The 19489-nt window shown below is 39.1% G+C and overlaps 2 protein-coding genes and 1 non-coding gene across 9 annotated transcripts in view; 2 read left to right on the top strand and 1 right to left on the bottom strand.

The window, feature by feature from the left end:
• LOC128738398 (sodium-dependent neutral amino acid transporter B(0)AT3) overlaps positions 1-7900 on the top strand; it is a 60601-nt gene extending 52701 nt beyond the window's left edge. For all 7 annotated transcript variants that reach the window (XM_053833492.1, XM_053833489.1, XM_053833488.1 and 4 more), the window contains one exon: positions 4283-7900. In XM_053833492.1, coding sequence (XP_053689467.1) covers positions 4283-4567 — 285 coding nt within the window. In that variant the 3' untranslated portion in view covers positions 4568-7900. The remainder of the gene's footprint in view (positions 1-4282) is intronic.
• A 4603-nt stretch (positions 7901-12503) lies between these two features.
• On the bottom strand, positions 12504-12575 carry Trnae-uuc (transfer RNA glutamic acid (anticodon UUC)). Its single transcript has one exon. It is a non-coding gene; the product is annotated as a tRNA-Glu (tRNA).
• A 4270-nt stretch (positions 12576-16845) lies between these two features.
• Positions 16846-18813, top strand: LOC128737327 (uncharacterized). The gene is made up of 3 exons (XM_053831943.1): positions 16846-17097; positions 17883-18063; positions 18122-18813. Exons 1-3 carry the CDS (start codon positions 16956-16958, stop codon positions 18717-18719), a joined length of 921 nt encoding a protein of 306 aa, XP_053687918.1. The 5' UTR covers positions 16846-16955; the 3' UTR covers positions 18720-18813.
• Positions 18814-19489: the final 676 nt, after the last annotated feature.

Raw genomic sequence — 19489 nt, 5'->3', positions numbered from 1 at the left:
TTTTTTTCTATAGTGAATTGAGACCCTTAACCTCTTTAGGAAGGGAATTATGACCCCTCCCCCTTTTAAGACGGGGCTTCTACACAAATGAAATACAAATTTCCTCATAACTCGAGAACTAATCAATCAAATAGAACCAAATTTGGCATGTGGGGGATTTTGAAGGTAAGAATCTTTTCTATGATGAATTAGCCGCATTAGGGGGGCTCTGTAGCCGCAAAGTTACCGAGTCTGCTTTGACAAGCGAATGGTCGTGGGTTCGAATCTTAGTAGAATCAGGCCATTCGATGTCAAAGTGACTTTAGCATGGGTTTATTCTCTGGCCCCTCAACACCCTTCCTTCATGCTGAGTTCTGCATTATCCCGAAGACGCTTCTTATGGTTAGTATACTGGTATGAGGACCTAATGAGATAATGGTTTTGAACCTCAGGAGGACTCACCAGTGCTAACTATAACGAGGCGAAACAGGTTTGGTATAGTAGGACATGCATCGAAGCATGGGTAAAACCCTCAACACATAAGCACGCATAAAAAAATATAAGCTTATCGTTTACTCAATAACGATAAAGCACAGAAATGCAGTGCAGAATACAGCATACACCCGGGCAACATTACAATAGATCAATAATGTTGTGGTCAAACAAATTTCCTCATAACTCTAGAACTAATCAAGCAAATGGAACTAAATTTGGCATGTGGGGGTTTTTGGAGCCAAAATTTTTTCCTATGGTGTACTGAGGTCCCTCCTTTAAGAGGGGGCTCCCATACAAATGAAACACAAATTTCTGCATAACTCGAGAACTAATCAAGCAAATGGAACCAACCCAGATAACACAAAATCGTAATAGAAAGTTCACATTAAATCGGTTTCATGTCAATTTCACATTGGAATTGTATAATGATTAGAGTATGTCAAATCGAAGTGAACAATAAGTTGTTTTGCAATCGTGCGTGTCTTCATATACAATTCATGACTGTGAATTATAAAACAGGATAGACAATTGCAATTTGATTATATCTATATCATATATTCAGGAGTATTTAGTTACGTTTTATAAAAACTGCGCAAAATAGAATTACAAATAGTTGTCAAAATTTTCGCACGTATATCGCCTCCACTTTGGTACATATATGCTCTTATATGGCGTGAAATATAACTTTTTCGTTCAGATATGATTTCGTATACCTCAGTTGCAATCGAGATATACAAACTAAATGGTTTACTGGGAAATTTGGCCTGTGGGGGATTTTAGAGGCATGAATTTACTTTATGATGGTTTGAGACCTGTCACCCCTGTAGTGGGGGCAGATTCTCAAAAACTAATCGAAATCGAGAAATTTTAGACTCTTCCATAAAAAATTATTCAATAACAAGACCACCAGAAACTGCCTATAGTAACACTAGATGATTCAGGGCGAGACGAGCGCAAGCCGCGGGTTTTGTCAGCGACCTGCCGTCGGAAGCTCCGGCCACTGCGGGGGGGGGGGGGAGGGTAGCACAGTCTCATTTTTGGCAATACGAAGTTTGTCGGGTCAGCTAGTATATAATAAAAAAAAATATTTAAAATTTCAAAGCTCTAAAATTTCGAAAATCTTGAGATTTTAAATTTTTATAATGTTAAAAGTATCAAATATTTAATAGTTTAAAATATCTAAATTTAAAAATATCAAACTGTTAAAAAGTCAGTAAATCTAAAACTTAAAAAAAATAAAATATTAAATATTCTAGTAGCTAATGAGTCAAATTTTGAAATGTGAATTGTATGTCGTGATGCCAAAAAAACGAATAAGCAATAACAATTGAAAATAGAAAACTAGATAAATAAAAAGCTCAAAATCGACGAAATCGAAATGAAGAAAAGCGACAAAAGGACAAAGGACCTCTAAAAACCAAATCGTAAATAATCAAAAAATCCAGAAGAAGAACAGCTAGAAATAAGAAAACTCAAAAATTCAAAATTGAAAATGCTAAATAACATTTTGATAGTAACAAGCTGAAAAACCGAAAAGAGATAGAGAAAAGTTCAGAAGTCGTGAAGGCAACAAAAGAATCCGAAATTGATAATAAAAGAAAAAACTCAAAAGTTTGAAAAACCCTGAAATTGATAAGCCGCCGAATCGAAGAAGAAAAAGCTACATGAATCGAAAGTCAAATACAGTATGGTTCCGATTATATCAACTCCCGATTATATCTATCCCCGACTGCTTTTTCAGATTATATCAGCTCCAAAAATAAATGTTTTGTTTCTTCTTTTTAAGTTATTTAATGATTCCCATGTGGTCAGCCAAATGCGCGTTTCAAGCGTTTTAACCCCTTATGGACCAGGCTGCACAGTAGTCCAAACAGCAAAATGTGTGATCACGTGAGATTATGATGAAACACGAGATCTTTCGCATATGGTGTCTTTGGCAATATATCTTGGTATAAAAAAACCCTTCGTTTGACAGGAAAACCATTTTGTGAGTAGTCCCCGTAAAAGTGAAATACGAACACATATTCGAGATACAGCTTTGATGTGTTCAGCAAAGATGCACTAAATATCAATACAAACAACTTTGTTAATAACATTATAGCTGTGTCTCTTTATAAAAATTAGCTATGAAACTTTACTTGTGGACAAACCCTTAAAAACAGTTTTTATCTATAAATTATTCTGTTCAATGTTTACGCATTCGTAGTGTTCTAGAAAGTTATTTATCTTACTAAAATCAACGTTTCAATGGAACATCATTATACGCTATTTTCTAAACTTTTCGAAATATTGAGCTTTTTCGGTGAAAAATAGTACTTCTTTGAGCTCAAATATTTCTTAAGCTGGCAAAGGGAGGCAGAGCAAACAACTCACACATATAAGTACAACAAAATCAGTTATCTGTATCTGATTATATCCTCAAAAGTATTTCTTCGTGTTTCTGGTACGCATTTAAAACTTTTTTTAATCATTACAATGTGTGGAAACATGACCACCCTAATAATGCAAAAAGATAGAACATAATTTAATGGTAAACGTAAACTTGGCATACTTTAAGCAAACATTTTTTTCCCGATTATATCAGTTTTTCAATTATAGCAGCCCAAAACTCACGGAGGATATCAGCCCCTCCGGAACAATACTGTAGTCGAAAAGTAAAATTACAGAACAGTGGAAACGTTGTGGAATCTAAAAATCAATAAATCTAAAAGCAGAAGAAACAAAGAATCGACGGGTTAGCAAGTAAAAATACGAAGGCCGATATGTAGGAAAGTCCAAATATCGCAACACATTGAAGAAGTCCACATGCGAAAAACTCAAATTGACAAAATGACAAAGAATTGAAAAGTGTAATAAGGAAGCCCTGAAAACACTGGAAAGTTTACGCAAAGTAGAAGCAGTAATACAATATAACTCAAATTTGAAAACCCAAAAGATAAATAATCCGGAATTCAAATGTCATAACAAGTTAAAAAGATCTAAAATTTGTTTCATTAATTTTCTGGCATACTCTAATTTAAGTTTTGGATCATGAAAGATCTTTTCAGCAAATTATTTCCATTTAAATAGTCTACAAATCTACTAAAGCTAAAATAATTGCTGCAAACGATAGAATGTTTATTTTGTAACACTGTCTGTGGAATGCTAAAACATAAAAAACACTACTTTCTAACCATGCAGATTCAAGGAAGATTTTTCTTCTCAGTTCAATGGGTCGACTCAGTTACGTGAAGTGTTAAACTCTGTTGATAACGTTATTGCGTAACAATTTTTTTTTTAAATGAAACAGCTTACCAAAAAAAATATTCTCGTCTTTACGAGTTCTATGAATTATGAATTCTACTCGAGTTCTTTCACTTCCTCTTAAAATTCAACTTTTTGTTTCCTACAGCTCATTTTTTCTTTTCCTGGCGCTTGAAAAATTGCAATTAATTTAAAGAGATCGGTTACTGTTTAACAAAAGTCAGCTTCTCTGCTTAAAAAAAGAGAAATCGTGAATTTATGAAAAATGCTGTTTTGTATTATTATACAAGATGTACATTCTCTATTCTCTACGGACTGGCATGCTATATTTAGTAGTTTACAAACAAACATGTTATTTTTCCACAGCGTTGTCTCCCATGTTGACATTTTATATTTCCGTTACGTTAGCCTGGTAAACAAAAATCGTCGATTAACGACACTACTAAATTTTTAGGAATTTTAGGTTCAATTTCAGTTTTGCACGACAAAGTTCCAAATGTAGCCCGCAGCGTACCACCACCACTAGTAGCGCAAGAATATTAATTACGCTTCTCTATCCTCCTAGGATGATGACGACGATGATTTCAGTGGACCGGCACTGGGCGGTCCGGTGAATGTACGCAGCGACAGCGACGACGAAGACGAACCGCCGACCATCGGCAAGATGCTTTCGAAGCAGCACTCTACCGGTAACTCTACCAGCAGCGCCGGAAATGCCGCCAACGCCACCGCCACGGCCACCGCCCATCAAACGTTTCAGTTCAAAAACCAGCACCATCTGACGGCAAACCCGCTGGCGGCCAGTCCGGTGCGAAAAAAACCGTTCAGCATGGAGGTTATGGATTTCTAGGGATTTGGTATAGGTAGGCAAATATGTTCCACCGCAAGGAAGCAAAACTTGCAGTACTTAGCAAGCCAAGCTCAGCTATATTAGATGTTAGGATTACTCACTGATAACTTCAAACATTTTTGTGTATGTACAAAGTTTAACCAATCTTTTACGAGATTATTAGGTTTCCGTTTTCAGTCTTCTATTATTTCGCAGCATTTGTTTGTACATATCGAATGACATGAGAAATTTGATGTATACAAAGCAACCCAAGTAGTATAATCTGTAATCACTACCCATAAGATTAAGTTTGAATTCAACAAATTTTGACTCTACGCTTTTCGCCAACCGAACAGGATAACAATAATTACTGAAAGTTACCACTACAGCCCACGGTAAATGCTGAATTTCATCGTTATCAACCCCAAAAGAACAGTAGCATCTTGATAAAGATAAGCTTTATGATTTTAACGATAACAAAAAAACGAAAACAATAAGCAACAACATGATATTATTCAATGCATACAACAAGTTCGGGTATGTTAAGCGAACAGTGAACAGGTATCAAACTAGTTAATTTTTAACAATCTTATAATAAGTTATATTCTACGAAAGTATAACCTTCTCGGTTTGAAGATATCCACTCTGTCAGAGTATTTTATTAAGTGATATAATTTATGAATAAAAAATCTAGCAGCTATAGGAAGCTATAGGAAGAAAAACAATTGTGAAGCCAATTTGATGTTTAGGGTTAGTAGAGAAAAATCAAACTGAAAAAGGAAAATGAGTATTTGAAGTTAGAGTAAACAGAAAGCAACTTATGACGGACACGAATTAGAGTTACAGTAAAAAAACGACAGAATAAATTAATACACGAAATATCAGTAAAAACCGCAGTTCATTCATTTGAACCAAGTATTGAAATTCAGTTTTGATTAACAATAATAGTAACATTTTTGGAATGTTTCTCTTTTCTGGAAAACTAAATTGCACAACCACAACCAAAACAAATGGATGACAGATAAAGTTGTACATACGAGTTCCTTCCTATGTTACGAGACTTAAAAAAAAGGTTAGGTTCATACCAAATAAATAATGCTGACACAAGGAAAAAGATGTAAAACAATAAAAATTGTGATCAATACTATACTTAAACAAAGAAAAACAGAATAGCAAGTAAGTGATTGTTTTAAGAGTTACGAAAATTTCCAAAACAAAACAACAACAAAAAAAAAGATATATTATCATCAGCTGCTGAAGTGAACGAATAGAATTCAAAATTATATATCACTCCTGCAAGAGAGTACCTTGAACAATGACATTTTGAAAACTGAAATTCGTAAGCTACATAGCCAAATGCGAAGCGATTCCCTTAATAATAGTACATATTTAAGAATGATATATTACACTAACATCTATTCACAGTCATAAAATGTTCTTGAAGCGTTTTCTGAAGTAGATTTACAAATTGAAAAAATTAACATCGTTTACTGCAGCGAAAAAAAAATACTGGAGAAAAAGTTTTGCTCATCTAATGGTAGAGATTATTGGTTTTCTTTTAAATGATTTTTTTCTCCCGAAAATTCTTTGTTGTTTACGTGTTAAGTGTATATTCATATGCAAAAAATACCCTTGTGTTTCTCATTACAATGTTAACGTGACTGAATGAATTGAGGATTTAAAAAATCATTAAAGTTACATGGTACGGTACGGTTTCTATACGTTTCAAGACGAATGGAAACGTAAAAATACGATCGGTACAGAATTCACGAATCTAACATACAAAAAACTTAGTGTATTTCAAATTGAATGTTACCTTTTTCTACTTGAGCCATAAGATGGTCCGTAAAGAGAATAATACAGTTGTATTTCAACCGGCAGGTTTGACTTCTAACCCTTCACATAACTTTGTGAATAAAACACGAATTCTTGGTAGTTTTGACGTCAACAGTTAGTTATAGGTGGTGTGAAAATTATTTGCTGGACAAAGATAGGTTTCATATCGAAAGGCCAAACAATTTCATTTATCTCTCACTATTTTCCCCCAAAACCACTTACAGCAGATGTGAAACGAACAGACAACTGTTTACCAAATCTAGCGAAATCATTGAAGTATAAAACAAGCATTTCTTCCATTGTACTTTATTAAAAAATTGGTTCCATTAGATGTGAAACATACGATTGGCGATAAGGAAAACCGGTGAACAGGTCAATCTGAACAGAACAGAATCATTGCTCGAACATAAACAATCCATCTTGCACGTCACACAAATAACCGAATAAAAAACACTTCAAAAATCAAGCAAAATTCACTATACACTGTATAAGACTAACAAACCAACAGAAATTAAAATAGTTAGCAGAAACCAATTCCTTGCGTCAATTGCTTCGATAAACATACACGCTATAACTAAATTGTTGCAAAGTTTATAAGCTTGGCATTTACCATTAGAAACAAAAAAAATTCCATCCCGAAAGTGCATGTGATTTCAGTCAACTTACTAGTTCTGTTGGATTTAATCAATCTAGAGGCATTGAAATCGCTTAAAATTACAACACAAAGTAAAAACGCTATCAGTAAACCAAATATTGAAAACAAAAAAAAACGAAAATCCTTATCTTATAACAGCAACTGTGGCTTAGAAATATTTTCAGAAAAGAAAACTATTGCAGATTTTGCCCGACCCGGGTGAAAAGTAAAAATGTTATTATATAATAGCACCTTAGAGGATTGAAACTGAGTTTCCCAGAGTTAAGAAATTGATTTTCCTAGAGAAAAAAAATGGAAAGTGTGCACACTTTCCGCGAAGATTGTGTATAAAGTTCAATAGAGGAAGAAAAGAAGTGTAAGCTATTGTAAATTTTTCCGCCATAAAATTAGCACCTAGAGCACACCCCTAACGACCGCCTGTAAGACAAAAAGATATGTAACCTGAGCTTTTAGAAAAGTTTCCACAATGTTCATTTAGATTTGACATTGTTTATGATTCATACTCATACTCAAACTATGAAAGGAAATGACTATTTACGCCTAACGTAAACAATTCCGTTTCTGTTTAATTTAAATTGACCCACTTTTCTAGCATGTCTTATTTAACCCCGTTAACTATAACAACGTTGCAGAACTAAACCCTCGACGATTTCCTAGCATGATGCTATCAATTGAGGTCGTTATTATCTATTTAAACCAAACCAAAACAAAAAAAACGAGTTGCAAATATAGGATAACTGACTAAGAGCTATGACTACGGACAAACTGTGCGGAAGTGCGTGCTGAACAGCTGAAATTCAATATGTAATAAGGGATTACTTCAAATTGACACATAGGAAATAAAAAGAAAGAATTAGTTTGTTAAGGAGATGACATTGGGGCACTTGTTCATTGAAGGCTGTCCGAAATTCCTGTCTGTTTAAAGCAGTTATTTGAAAGAATGTTATTTCACTCAAGTCATTTTTACACGGCATATTTTTACGATTTTGAATTAAACGCGATTTCTCCTTCGACGATTTTCGAAATAACACGGATTATTTTTACGACGCTTTTTGAAATAACACGGTTTATTTTTACGATAATTTTAACGCAGAATTTTTACGCGGTATTCTTTAACAGGTCACATATCGCCCATGTAAAAAATATTTACGTTTATTGATCTAATCATCAGGAAAGTTTTAGCTTTAAATTGGTAAGTAATGTCTATGATATGGAATCTGCGTTGTACACTAAAGGTTTTTCATGAACAAGAAAGGATGAAGTGGAAATCGATGAGCTTTATGAGATTGTCAGGGACACAAATAACGTTCACATGCAAATAAAGCAGCTAGTCCCAAGCATAAAATCAGCAATGGCTGCAGTTAAACGTGAAACGTGAGACTAACTGCTTAAAAGACGCTTGGAGGACCTTCAAATCTGTATTCACGTTTGGATAAAAGACTGAAAGAAGCGACCTAGGAACCAGGTGGCGTATAGTCGAACACCAGAAGGACAAGCAGAAGCAGAAACAAAATCGATTGAAGAAATGAGAACACAAGAAGCGCAGGCCTCGGCGTGAGAGAAGCAAAGTTGATGCTCTAGGTCTAGTTGTTGAAGCGAACATGAAAACATGAACAGGAGCCGAAAAATGCACTGAAGGCACAATGCCTATGGCGAAACTTAGACGGCGGCGATTTGCCAAAAAAGGCTAAATTAAGGTTGAGTAAGGTCGTGGGTTCGAATCTTAGTAGAATCAAGCCATTCGATGTCAAGTGACTTTAGCATGGGTTTATTCTCAGGCCTCTCCATTTACCCTTCCTTCGTGCTGAATTCTATATTTATCCTCTGAAGCCTCTTGACAGTGTAAATGTCCCTCCTATAGTTAAGTGTACTGGTCAGAGGTACGATTGAGTCCTCGCCAGGGACGGCTATAATATGGGATAGTGCTGGCAGCGAGGAATAAGTGGGTAAAGTAGATCAAGCTTTGAAGGAAGGGTAAACCCCAATACACGCAAGCACGCATACAATTTAAAATAAGCATATCGCTCACTCAATAGCGATTATAGCAAAAAGAAATGCAGTGCAGGTCATACAGCAAACACCCGGGCGATATTACAATAGATCAACTATACTGGTCGCAGTAATGAGTCCACACATGGAAAAAAAAAGGTTGAGTAAAGACATTCCTCGCGTGGCCAAGTTCTAGGGCTTCGGGCCTCAGATACGAAGCTGTGAAGGTCCGAATAGATCCAAGTCGTGTCGGGAATACGGTGAAAACCACTATTTTATAATTTACTGGTCAAACCCGCCACCGATACAAGTAGTGGTTTCGACTTCATATAAAGGTTTTGTGGTGTTACGTTACGCACCTCCAAAATGGATCATGGAGCAGCTTCACGTCAAGCTTACTCGTACAACGAGACATCCAGCAACCATTGCGCAAGATGCCTCAAAGCCAGATGATGCGTCTGGCGTGCAAGAACTGCAGTAGATCTGAACAGAGCATAGCGAGGTATTCAGAGCGACCAGGATGGCATTGCAACGGAACATAAAGCAATGTAACAGCACTTGCTAACAAGAAATTGTGCCGAGACACCAACCCCAAGTAGAATACTTCAAGTCCATTTAGTTGAAGCAACCGGATTACAACTGAAAACAGTCGTAATTCGGTTACTACAACTACTTTGTAACAACCGTGCTAGTAGGGACAAGTCTTCAAGTTTCTCGCGATGCCAGTAGTTAGGCTAGAAGGCTGACTATTAAGAAGGCGCCCGGCTCACCACTAAACACAGTGATCCAAGCATTCCCGTACATGTTCAGGACAATTTTGCAGAACTATCTGGATGTTGGTAGCTTCCTAGACTGATAGAATCAGAAGCTAGTGTTGTTGCCGAAGCCGGAGCCGGAGAGAATTTTTCGGGGATTCCAGCTTCATATTGGCCAATATGTCTATTGGATACATGCGGAAAATTCTACGTTAACACGGAAGGTAAACGATAGCAAACATGCAGTTTGGATTACGAAAAGGGAAGTCCACGATGGATGCTATCCAGGTAGTGGTCTAACGAGTTAAGAAATCATCCAAACAGAAGCGAAAAGAGGGTCATTTTAGAGCCGTTATAATAATCGACGTAAGAAATGTCTTTATCGTCGCCAGCTGGTAGGCTAACGCCGATCCAACGAGAAATCGGTCAACTAAAGAATAATAGATCCGCCGGAAAGGACCGACTCCCGACAGAACTCTACAAAAATGGCTAAGAACCGCTAACAATGGCATTTCACTAGATAATTTCAAAGATTTAGGTGGAAAGAAACTACCAGAGGAGTGGATTGTCCCATAGCATAGACAGCCGTACACACCATGGCCATGGGTGGCTGATATGGTATGGTCATGTCCTTACGATTGTAGAACACCTACTTTAGGAGGATGCGCAAAGACTCTCGCAATTCTCATAGGTGCTCATGTACCCAGTAATATACGATATGAATATATAAGCGTAAATATAAAATGAAATGGAGCATATACAGGCAAAAAATAGAACAATCTCACCAGCAATCCGTCGAATAAAATATAATTGACGGATTTCACGCCAATTCGACCAAAGATTTGCACGACCCTCTCAGAATTCAATGAAACTTTGTGTGTGTAAAGAGTTCATGTAAATTGGCCTTGCCAGCGTTGCTGATATTGTTCAGGGTTTTGCGTGAGAACAAAAGAACGAGAAGTATTTTTGCTTTTGTCAACACTCACGCGTTGACAGTTCGGCACAGGATTTCCTGTAAGTGCGAGCAGCCTACGAAATCTCTTTCAACGCTGGCAAGGCCAATAAGCAACTTTGCATACTTAGTTTTTTCACAATTGCTCTAGACTAACTTTTGGAAAGGGCGCAATTTATTTGTCTTTTTTTAATAAAAAATTTAACTCGAAAACTATAGGACCTACAAAAAAATGGTCTATGCGTGAATGTTCTGAATTTTCATAAAAAATACCGAAAAATTTAAAAATTAATTTCAACACTGAAAAATAGCATTTCAAAAACTAAAAATCTAAAAAACTAAAATTTCCAAAAAAACGCCATCTCGAAAATTGATGAAAATTTTTTAGAAGATAGATAATTATATGGTCTACAAATCTGCCATACATTGCAAAAAGGTTAAATTGAAGAGAAAACAGTTTTCGTAACAAAAATTTTTTTAAGTCCTTTCTGGGAAAAAAACAAGTTCAGTACTTCCAAAGTTATAGCACTTTAGCAAGTTGCTTATTTACACGAACTCTTTACACACACAAAATTTCATTGAATTCTGAGAGTGTGCTACCAACTCCATAGACGAGTTGGCGTGAAATCCCTCAATTGCGTCTTTCAGTTTCCATTAGGGCATCTAATATCCAATAATTAATTAAATTTTCCCTTGTGATATCCATGTGCATTATTTAAACTTATCACGGCCTAAGTTTTCACTGTACAGTAGGAGCTGCTTGATGAGCTAAAACAAAACAAATCATTAGAATAACATTTTAGGCTCACCTTGCCGTGTGGCTCAGCCGGCTGCCCAAAATCGCAATTTTGAAATCAGGCAGCCGGCAACCACGCAGCATCGCACCTCCTAGCTTAGCTACTCAATAGAGCATTACCGAGTATCGCCACGTGGAGGCGCTAGTAGGGGTTTGAGATGGCAAAAGCTGTATTGGTCGCTCTCTTGTTTGCCTTCCGCCTTCCCTATTTCGTACCCACCAGAGGAGTGGACTGTCCCATCTACAAAAAAGGCAATCGGCTATACTGCTGTAATGACCGCGGCATAACGCTGGTCAATGCCGCCTACAGACTGCCAAGGTTCTCTTCCAGATTTTGCTGCGTCGTCTATCCTCAATAGCAAGAGAAATTACAGGGCAGTACTAGACGGGTTTTATGGGGTCCCTTGCTACTACGGATCAAATTTTTACTCTCCTACAAATCCTACAGAAATGTCCGGGGTACAACGTACCCACGCAGCATGTTTTCGTAGATTTCTGGGCAGCATACGATACAATCGAGTGCGAACATCTATGGCAAATAATTCATGAGTACAGTTTTCCGGAGGAACTGACGCGGCTGATCAAATCTAACCTGGAGCGAATGATGTGTTACGTGGGTCGTTCGGGGACACTTCTGTATGTCATTTAACATCGCTATTGAAGGTAAGATCTGGCGAGCGGGCGTAGAAACGAGAGGAACGATCTTCGACCAACTCCTAGCCTTCGCAGAAGACATCGACATCATTACTATAAACCTTGAGACAGCGGAGGCAGTCTACGCCAGACTAAAAATGGAGGCTCGGAGGACACACTATACGGTTGTGTCTTGATTCTGATTTTCTTGTTCTGAAAAATTGGAGAAATCACCTAGAGATTGTTTGTTTTTGTTTTTTTTTTTGTATAGTTACGCAGAAAACAATGGTACACTCAACAGCAGAAGTTTAAAATAAATAATCCACTAAAATAAACTTTGCTTCCCATACCGGGAATCGAACCCGGGCCTTCTGGGTGAAAGCCAGATATCCTAGCCACTAGACCATATGGGAGATAGAATAACATCCCAACAGTAAATCACATCATTGACCTGATGTGCATGCTGATACTACCTGGACGCATGTGCAATTTTGACCTGTTGCATATAAACATTCAATCAAAAGCGTGCAGCTTTCATTTATTTTGCTTAATCGTTTCTGATCTAGACAGACTGATTCTTGCATCGTTTCTCTATGGCCTTTCTTTAACAGTTGTTTGCCACCTGTGATTATAGTGATTCATATTTCCTGACTAAGAATTGATACTTATTATACTTTCTAGAGCATTCAAAAGTCTAAACCTCTTTTAATTTTTCTGTTATTCTCGCTGCTATCGTTTGTGTTTGTGTAACTGTTTAGAGTTGTTATTTTTACAAATAATGTTATTGTTCTGTCGCAATGTATATTTATATTGTTGTTGGGAAGGCATCCCACCAACAGTTAAATGACAGCACCGAAGTTACCAGTGGGACTCTTCAGTTGACAGCCGTCAACGTGACAGACGCTACCGCGGCTCTCGGTGTGCGATCATTCTTATCCGGTGACGGCCATCATGTTTCATCATTCTTATTGCGATAGCAGCAGCTCGCGGAGCACCTTTTATTTCATGTAGTTAATTTTCGTACAAATATATGTTTTATCGTTAACCGCGAGTTGCCACTACACCGAACGCCCTATCGCAACAGTGGCGACGAGATAGTGGCGGAGTTATACCGAAATTAGCGCGTTTTTCGAATGAAATAGTGATTTAGTGAGTCGGAGTAGCACGAGGAAAAAATCGCGATGGCGACCAATCAGGCATTAGGAAGTGCTGGAGTTCCGCAACAACCAAGCGTCACGGATGCTATAATACAGATCCTGAACAACCAGCACGCGCTCATGGCGCAGCTTTCACAGCAGCTTTCCGCCACGCAGGTTGCCATTTCAAAGCTGTCTCGCGATGAAACCATACTGGATTCCCTGGCAAGCAACATGGTGGAATTCGCGTACGAAAAGGAAAGCGGACACACATTCGACGCGTGGTTTTCTCGCTACAGTGATCTTTTCGATAAGGATGCCGACAAGCTGGACGACGCTGCTAAGGTACGACTCCTCCTACGCAAATTGAGCCCACCGAACCACGAGCGCTACAATAGCTTCATTTTACCTAAACTCGCTCGTGAATTCACCTTCACTGAAACGGTAGAAAAGCTAAAATCTCTGTTCGGTGCGTCCACTTCCATCTTTCGCCGGCGCTACAACTGTCTCCAGACAACCAAGGAGGATAGTGAGGATTATCTCGCCTACTCATGTAGGGTGAACAAATCCTGCGTCGACTTCAAACTGTCAGAGCTCACCGAAGAGCAATTCAAGTGCCTGACGTTTGTGTGTGGCCTCAAATCAAAGCAGGACGCTGAAATCAGGATGCGGCTAATTAACAAGCTAAACGAAGCTGCGGATCTCACTCTTCAACAAGTGGTCGAGCAATGTAATAACCTGGTTAACCTCAAAATGGATACCGTTATGGTGGAAAACCCGCCGACTGTGAATTTCGTTCATCGCAACCAGCAGCAGTCTAGGCATCGATCAACCAGCAGTACACCGTCGCAGGATCAACCTAAAACACCTTGTTGGTCTTGCGGAGGGATGCACTTCAGCAAGAACTGCCGCTTCCGCGATCATAAGTGTCGCGACTGCGGTAAGCGCGGTCATCGAGAGGGGTATTGCGCATGCTTTTCATCGAAATCATCGAACAGCGTTCCGAGCAAGCGCAACCCCATGAAACACAGGAAGAAAAGAAACCGTGAGCAGTCAACAAAAACGGTGACAGTGCGGAACATCCATCAAAGTCGGAAATTCATCGACGTGCAGCTCAATGGTGTCCCTCTCCGGCTGCAACTGGATACTGGGTCGGACATATCAGTCATTTCGCACCAGTCTTGGATCAAACTTGGTCGGCCAAGAGCACAGCCAGCATTGTGCCAAACCAAAACAGCGTCTGGGAAGCCGCTCGACATCGTTTACGAGCTGCAGTGTAGCATAACCCTCAACAACATCACCAGAGAGGGCATAGATCTGATGGACCAGTTCGGTCTATGGAATCAACCGATCACTGCACTCTGCAACCAAGTTGCCATTCAGCAGACTCAGGATGTTTCCGATCTCCGGGCCCGTTTCCCCGACGTATGTACCACGAAAATGGGTGTGCGTAACAAAACAGACAGGAAGACTACCATGGAACCCTGGCCCCCACCGACAAAACCGTGGCAGCGCCTACATCTAGACTACACCGGTCCGCTAGATGGGAACTATTTTCTCATTCAGGTTAACTCGTACACAAAATGGCCTGAAGTGATACGAATCGAGGAGATTACCACCACAGCAACCTTGCGAATCCTTCATGACATCTTTGCAAGGTACGGTCAGCCGGAAACACTGGTTACTGATAATAAGACGCGGCTCACCAGTGACCACTTCGAGTCGTACTGCGACAAAAATGGTATCGTGCATCTGAAAACAGCGCCTTTTCATCCGCAATCAAATGGATTAGCTGAGAGGTTTGTCGACACGTTTAAACGTTCGCTTAAGAAAATCATCGCAGGAGGGGAAACCCTCGACGAAGCCATAGACACCTTTCTTCTGTGCTACAGAACCACACCCTGTCGCAGCGCACCTGGTGGGAAATCTCCCGCTGACCTGATGTATGGACGAACTATCCGTACGTCCTTGGAGCTACTTCGCCCGCCTACGCCGTACCACAAGTTGCCGAGTACTGCTCAGGAAAAGCAATTTAACCGGAAGCACGGAGCGAAAGCTCGGTGTTACAATCAACAAGATCACATCTGGGCTAAGGTTTATGCAGCAAATAAGTGGACCTGGCAACCTGGTATAGTGATCGAGCGCATCGGTCGGGTGATGTATAACATCTGGCTACCATCAAAGCAGAATCTTATCCGATCCCACTGCAACCAACTGCGGACTCGTCAATTAGCTGAAAGTGATGCAGAAACTGAAACGACACCGAGTAGCGTGCAAGTACCGTTGTCTATTCTCCTGGACAGTTGGGGTCTACGTCCTACACTTGAGCCGGAAGCCGAGGAAACGGACTTGCCGGCCATTCTCCAATCAGGCCTGCAGCCACAGGTTATCCGTCGACGTCATCGAACTCCCCTTAGCAATCAACTGCAGCAACCGATTCCTACTCGCCAGTCTTCGAGATTGCGAAGGCAGCCTGCGAGGTACGATCCGTATCACCTGTTCTAAAAGGGGGAGGTGTTGGGAAGGCATCCCACCAACAGTTAAATGACAGCACCGAAGTTACCAGTGGGACTCTTCAGTTGACAGCCGTCAACGTGACAGACGCTACCGCGGCTCTCGGTGTGCGATCATTCTTATCCGGTGACGGCCATCATGTTTCATCATTCTTATTGCGATAGCAGCAGCTCGCGGAGCACCTTTTATTTCATGTAGTTAATTTTCGTACAAATATATGTTTTATCGTTAACCGCGAGTTGCCACTACACCGAACGCCCTATCGCAACAATTGTTGACTTAAACTGATTAGAAAATATTGCTCATTTAAAAAAATTGATGCCACGAGATGGAACAAAACTAGTTCAGTTCTATACCGGACTTTTAACCATGAAAACTTCGATTATTTCTTTGACAGATATTCAATTTTATAGCTAGACTAATTAATGGCCGATTCACTTGTCTTCTTGAGTTTGCTCCTAATAAAAATTTTAGCATTTTTCTAAGCTCTAAATAAATAATTTATTGATATAAAAATTTTATCACTGCTTCTCTTTCGTTTCACAGGGAAATGTATTATTTACCTAACTAAATAATCATCAATTGTCATTAGGTATCTGAACGATAATAAAAACATCCGAAATATTTGTCGAAGAGCTTCACTCAAATGATGTCAACTAACCAACATATTGTTAGCTGGCAATCGAAATAATTTTAATTACGATGTTTTTCTGTGCCTATCCCATACCAACTTATAATCGAACCAATCTAACATTTGTGTTGTGTATACTACACTTCCGTAGTAACACTTCTCTTCCGAATATACTTATCTCACCCGCTTTGAGCGACGAACTTTGTTCCATTTCTAAAACTAAAAATGACATCACACGGAATGCCGGCCGCCTCTCGGCTCACGTTTCCACAAGAAAATCAACTCGCCAAGTTGTTTTTTCTCCGCTCTTATTCGCACAATAAGTTGCGATCATCGGGTGGCTGTTGGTCGACTTCAGACATCACAACAACTTAGTATAGCTTGAACCGCGCTCGCCAGCAGTTGCAACTATTTACTATTTCGGTCAGCTCGAATCGAATTTAGAAACCCTACCTACCTCCCGTTCAACCTTTCACACCGACCCAAAACCACCGCGCCGCCGCCGCATCATCATGTCGAAGGAAGAATCGAAATACGGTTTTAAGGACAAGGCCAAGGCAGAAGAATCGCTGGAATTGCTGAAGAGTGAAGACCATAAATATCAAGTGTTGACCGTTCGAGGTCTGCTCGGAAGGGCCAAACGGGTGCTGACGCGTAAGTAATAGATTTTCGATAGTAAGGGTCAGGGTTTATTTTTGGATTTCGCCAGAACCGGTTCTAGTTCGCGAGGTGATGTCATTTGAATACCTTTTTTTTTGGGTCACCACAGGTAGATGAAAATATGTAGTAGTGCCCGTTTATTGAATTATTTTGTTTTATTAGAAATCTAAACTAAGCATTAATACATCAATATAATAAGATCATACTTTTAATTTATTTGTATATTCAAAATTACTGGTCGTGAAATAATCTCTATTTTTAAGCACACGCAATCATGCTTGGCTTGAAGCTGTTGACGATGATGATTGCGATGATTTGTGAGCCATTTGATGGCGAAGGCCATGCTGGCTGCATATTAAACGACACATTGCCGGCGTTTTATACACTCTCTCTCTCTCACTATGGTGCGCTCAATGTTGACAGTTCTCTCGAAAGCAAACATCAGCTGGTTACTGGCTGTTTATCAAGTTTTCCAAGCTGCGAACAGTGTTGTCGTTCTTTCAGATTTATTTATACTTTCCGATATTCGGTAAATAACAGTTTTCCATTTGGTCACTTTCATAATTTGTTTTTATTATTAATAGTTATAGTAAAATTTTTAGTTCACTATTTCTGAATAATTTAATTTATAATTTGTACTAACAAAACCTTATCTTGATAAACTATCTTGATACAAAAAATCAGCCTGTTACTTAACTTCATTATTCTGTTGCTGAAATTGCTGCTTGAAAGTGCTGTTTAATTGCTCCCAATTTTTAAACATTAGTTTATTTTTTCAGTTACCAAAGCGGCAGAGAAGGTCAAAAACATCCAGGAAGCCATCCAGGTGTTTGAAAGCTGGATCGAAGAAAATTCCAATAGCTCTTCGAAAAATGCAAAACCCAAGGACAGCGATGATAAGGTGGAAACTGTTGCGGGTCTCGGTTTCAAGGATAAGGAGGCTGCAGAAAAAACTCTCAAGTAGTAGTTTCTTTCGCTAGTTAAACTTAAATCGCTTTTTTCTATCATATCTTTACAGAATCCTAGAGGGTCGCGATCCCGACTACCAAAAGCTCGCTATCAAAGGCCTGCTTGGCAGCGCCAAGCGTGTTTTACCGTCTACTAAAAATGAAGATAAGATCAAAGCCATCAAGGAGGCAGTGGCTCTGTTCGAAGATTTCCTGGAAACTTTCGACAGTGAAGAACGATCGAAGCAAAACATGGCGTACCTGTCGATCGAGCTAATCAAACCCTGTCTAAAGGAATTCACCACAGATAAGCTGGCGGCAGAGTTTGTCGAATGCTACGACAAGGTTGCCAAAGGCAACTACAAACATCTACGAACGAAAGCACCAAAAGCTAACGACAGTACCAGTTGGGATATCGTGCGTAATAAGAATCTACTAAAGTTGAAGGAAAAAGTTAAACAATCGAGCGAAAAACTGTTCGATTCGAACGGTAAACCGACGGAAACGCACCTGAAAATGATAAGCTGGGCGTACAGTCCCAATGTAGACAAGCTGAAGACCTACTGTTCCAGTTTAGCTAAATCCGCCGCCCAAAAGCGGTCACATTCCGAATCATCCGATAGCGACAGCGAAGAGGAACCGAAAGAGAAGAAAAAGTCCAAAAAGTAAAGTGAAATTAAACAGTTGTTTTGTATTATGGTGAAGGACATGAATTCGTTGGTTGATAAAAATGTACTTATTTCATTGAAAGGAAAATAAATTTATACGATAAATTTTAATTGAATCTCAGTCTACAAGTTGATGTACATTCCAGCATGCACCTAGTTATTAATAATTATCAACTTTTGTTCCACAACGGATCTAAACAAGTCCATTTTAAACAGCGCTCGAATCATTGGCAAATATTGCATGTCATGTGTTAATCTTTGACTAGCACAACTAGACTAGTTTCATAGATGTACTGTATATCACCATGAAACTATCTTTATTGGTTGTACTTACAGTAATCAGGTTATGTAACTTTATCACACTTCCCGTTTCCGCTTGTAAAGATGATAATTGGTGTGTACTAATATTAATATTGAATTTAGTATCAGGAAGTGCAATGAGAGAATTGTGTTTTAGAGATCGTAACATCTCGCGATGACGGTTCAGGTCCGCTGTAAGTCGGTCAAGTCTGATAAAAACTCTGATAACCCAACTTGCAAGCAGACTCGGCACGTTTATTTGAATTCAATTTTGCTTGGTTTAGGCAGTACAGTGAAATCGCTTGAATCAAGCAACATCAAAACCTATTCCAATCTGCCTAGTCACTTTGATAGTGAATTTCAAAATCCATGGGTTCGATTATTAGATCAAACACACAGTAAATTTTCGTTCTTAATAATAGATTTGAAGGCGGCTGAGTTGCGAGTTCTTCAACAGGCCGATTCTTTTCT

This window comes from Sabethes cyaneus, chromosome 2 (genome assembly GCF_943734655.1).
Source record: "Sabethes cyaneus chromosome 2, idSabCyanKW18_F2, whole genome shotgun sequence".
Taxonomy (NCBI): domain Eukaryota; kingdom Metazoa; phylum Arthropoda; class Insecta; order Diptera; family Culicidae; genus Sabethes; species Sabethes cyaneus.
Note: the sequence above shows the minus strand (reverse complement) of the source record. Positions and strands in the feature narration are given on the sequence as shown.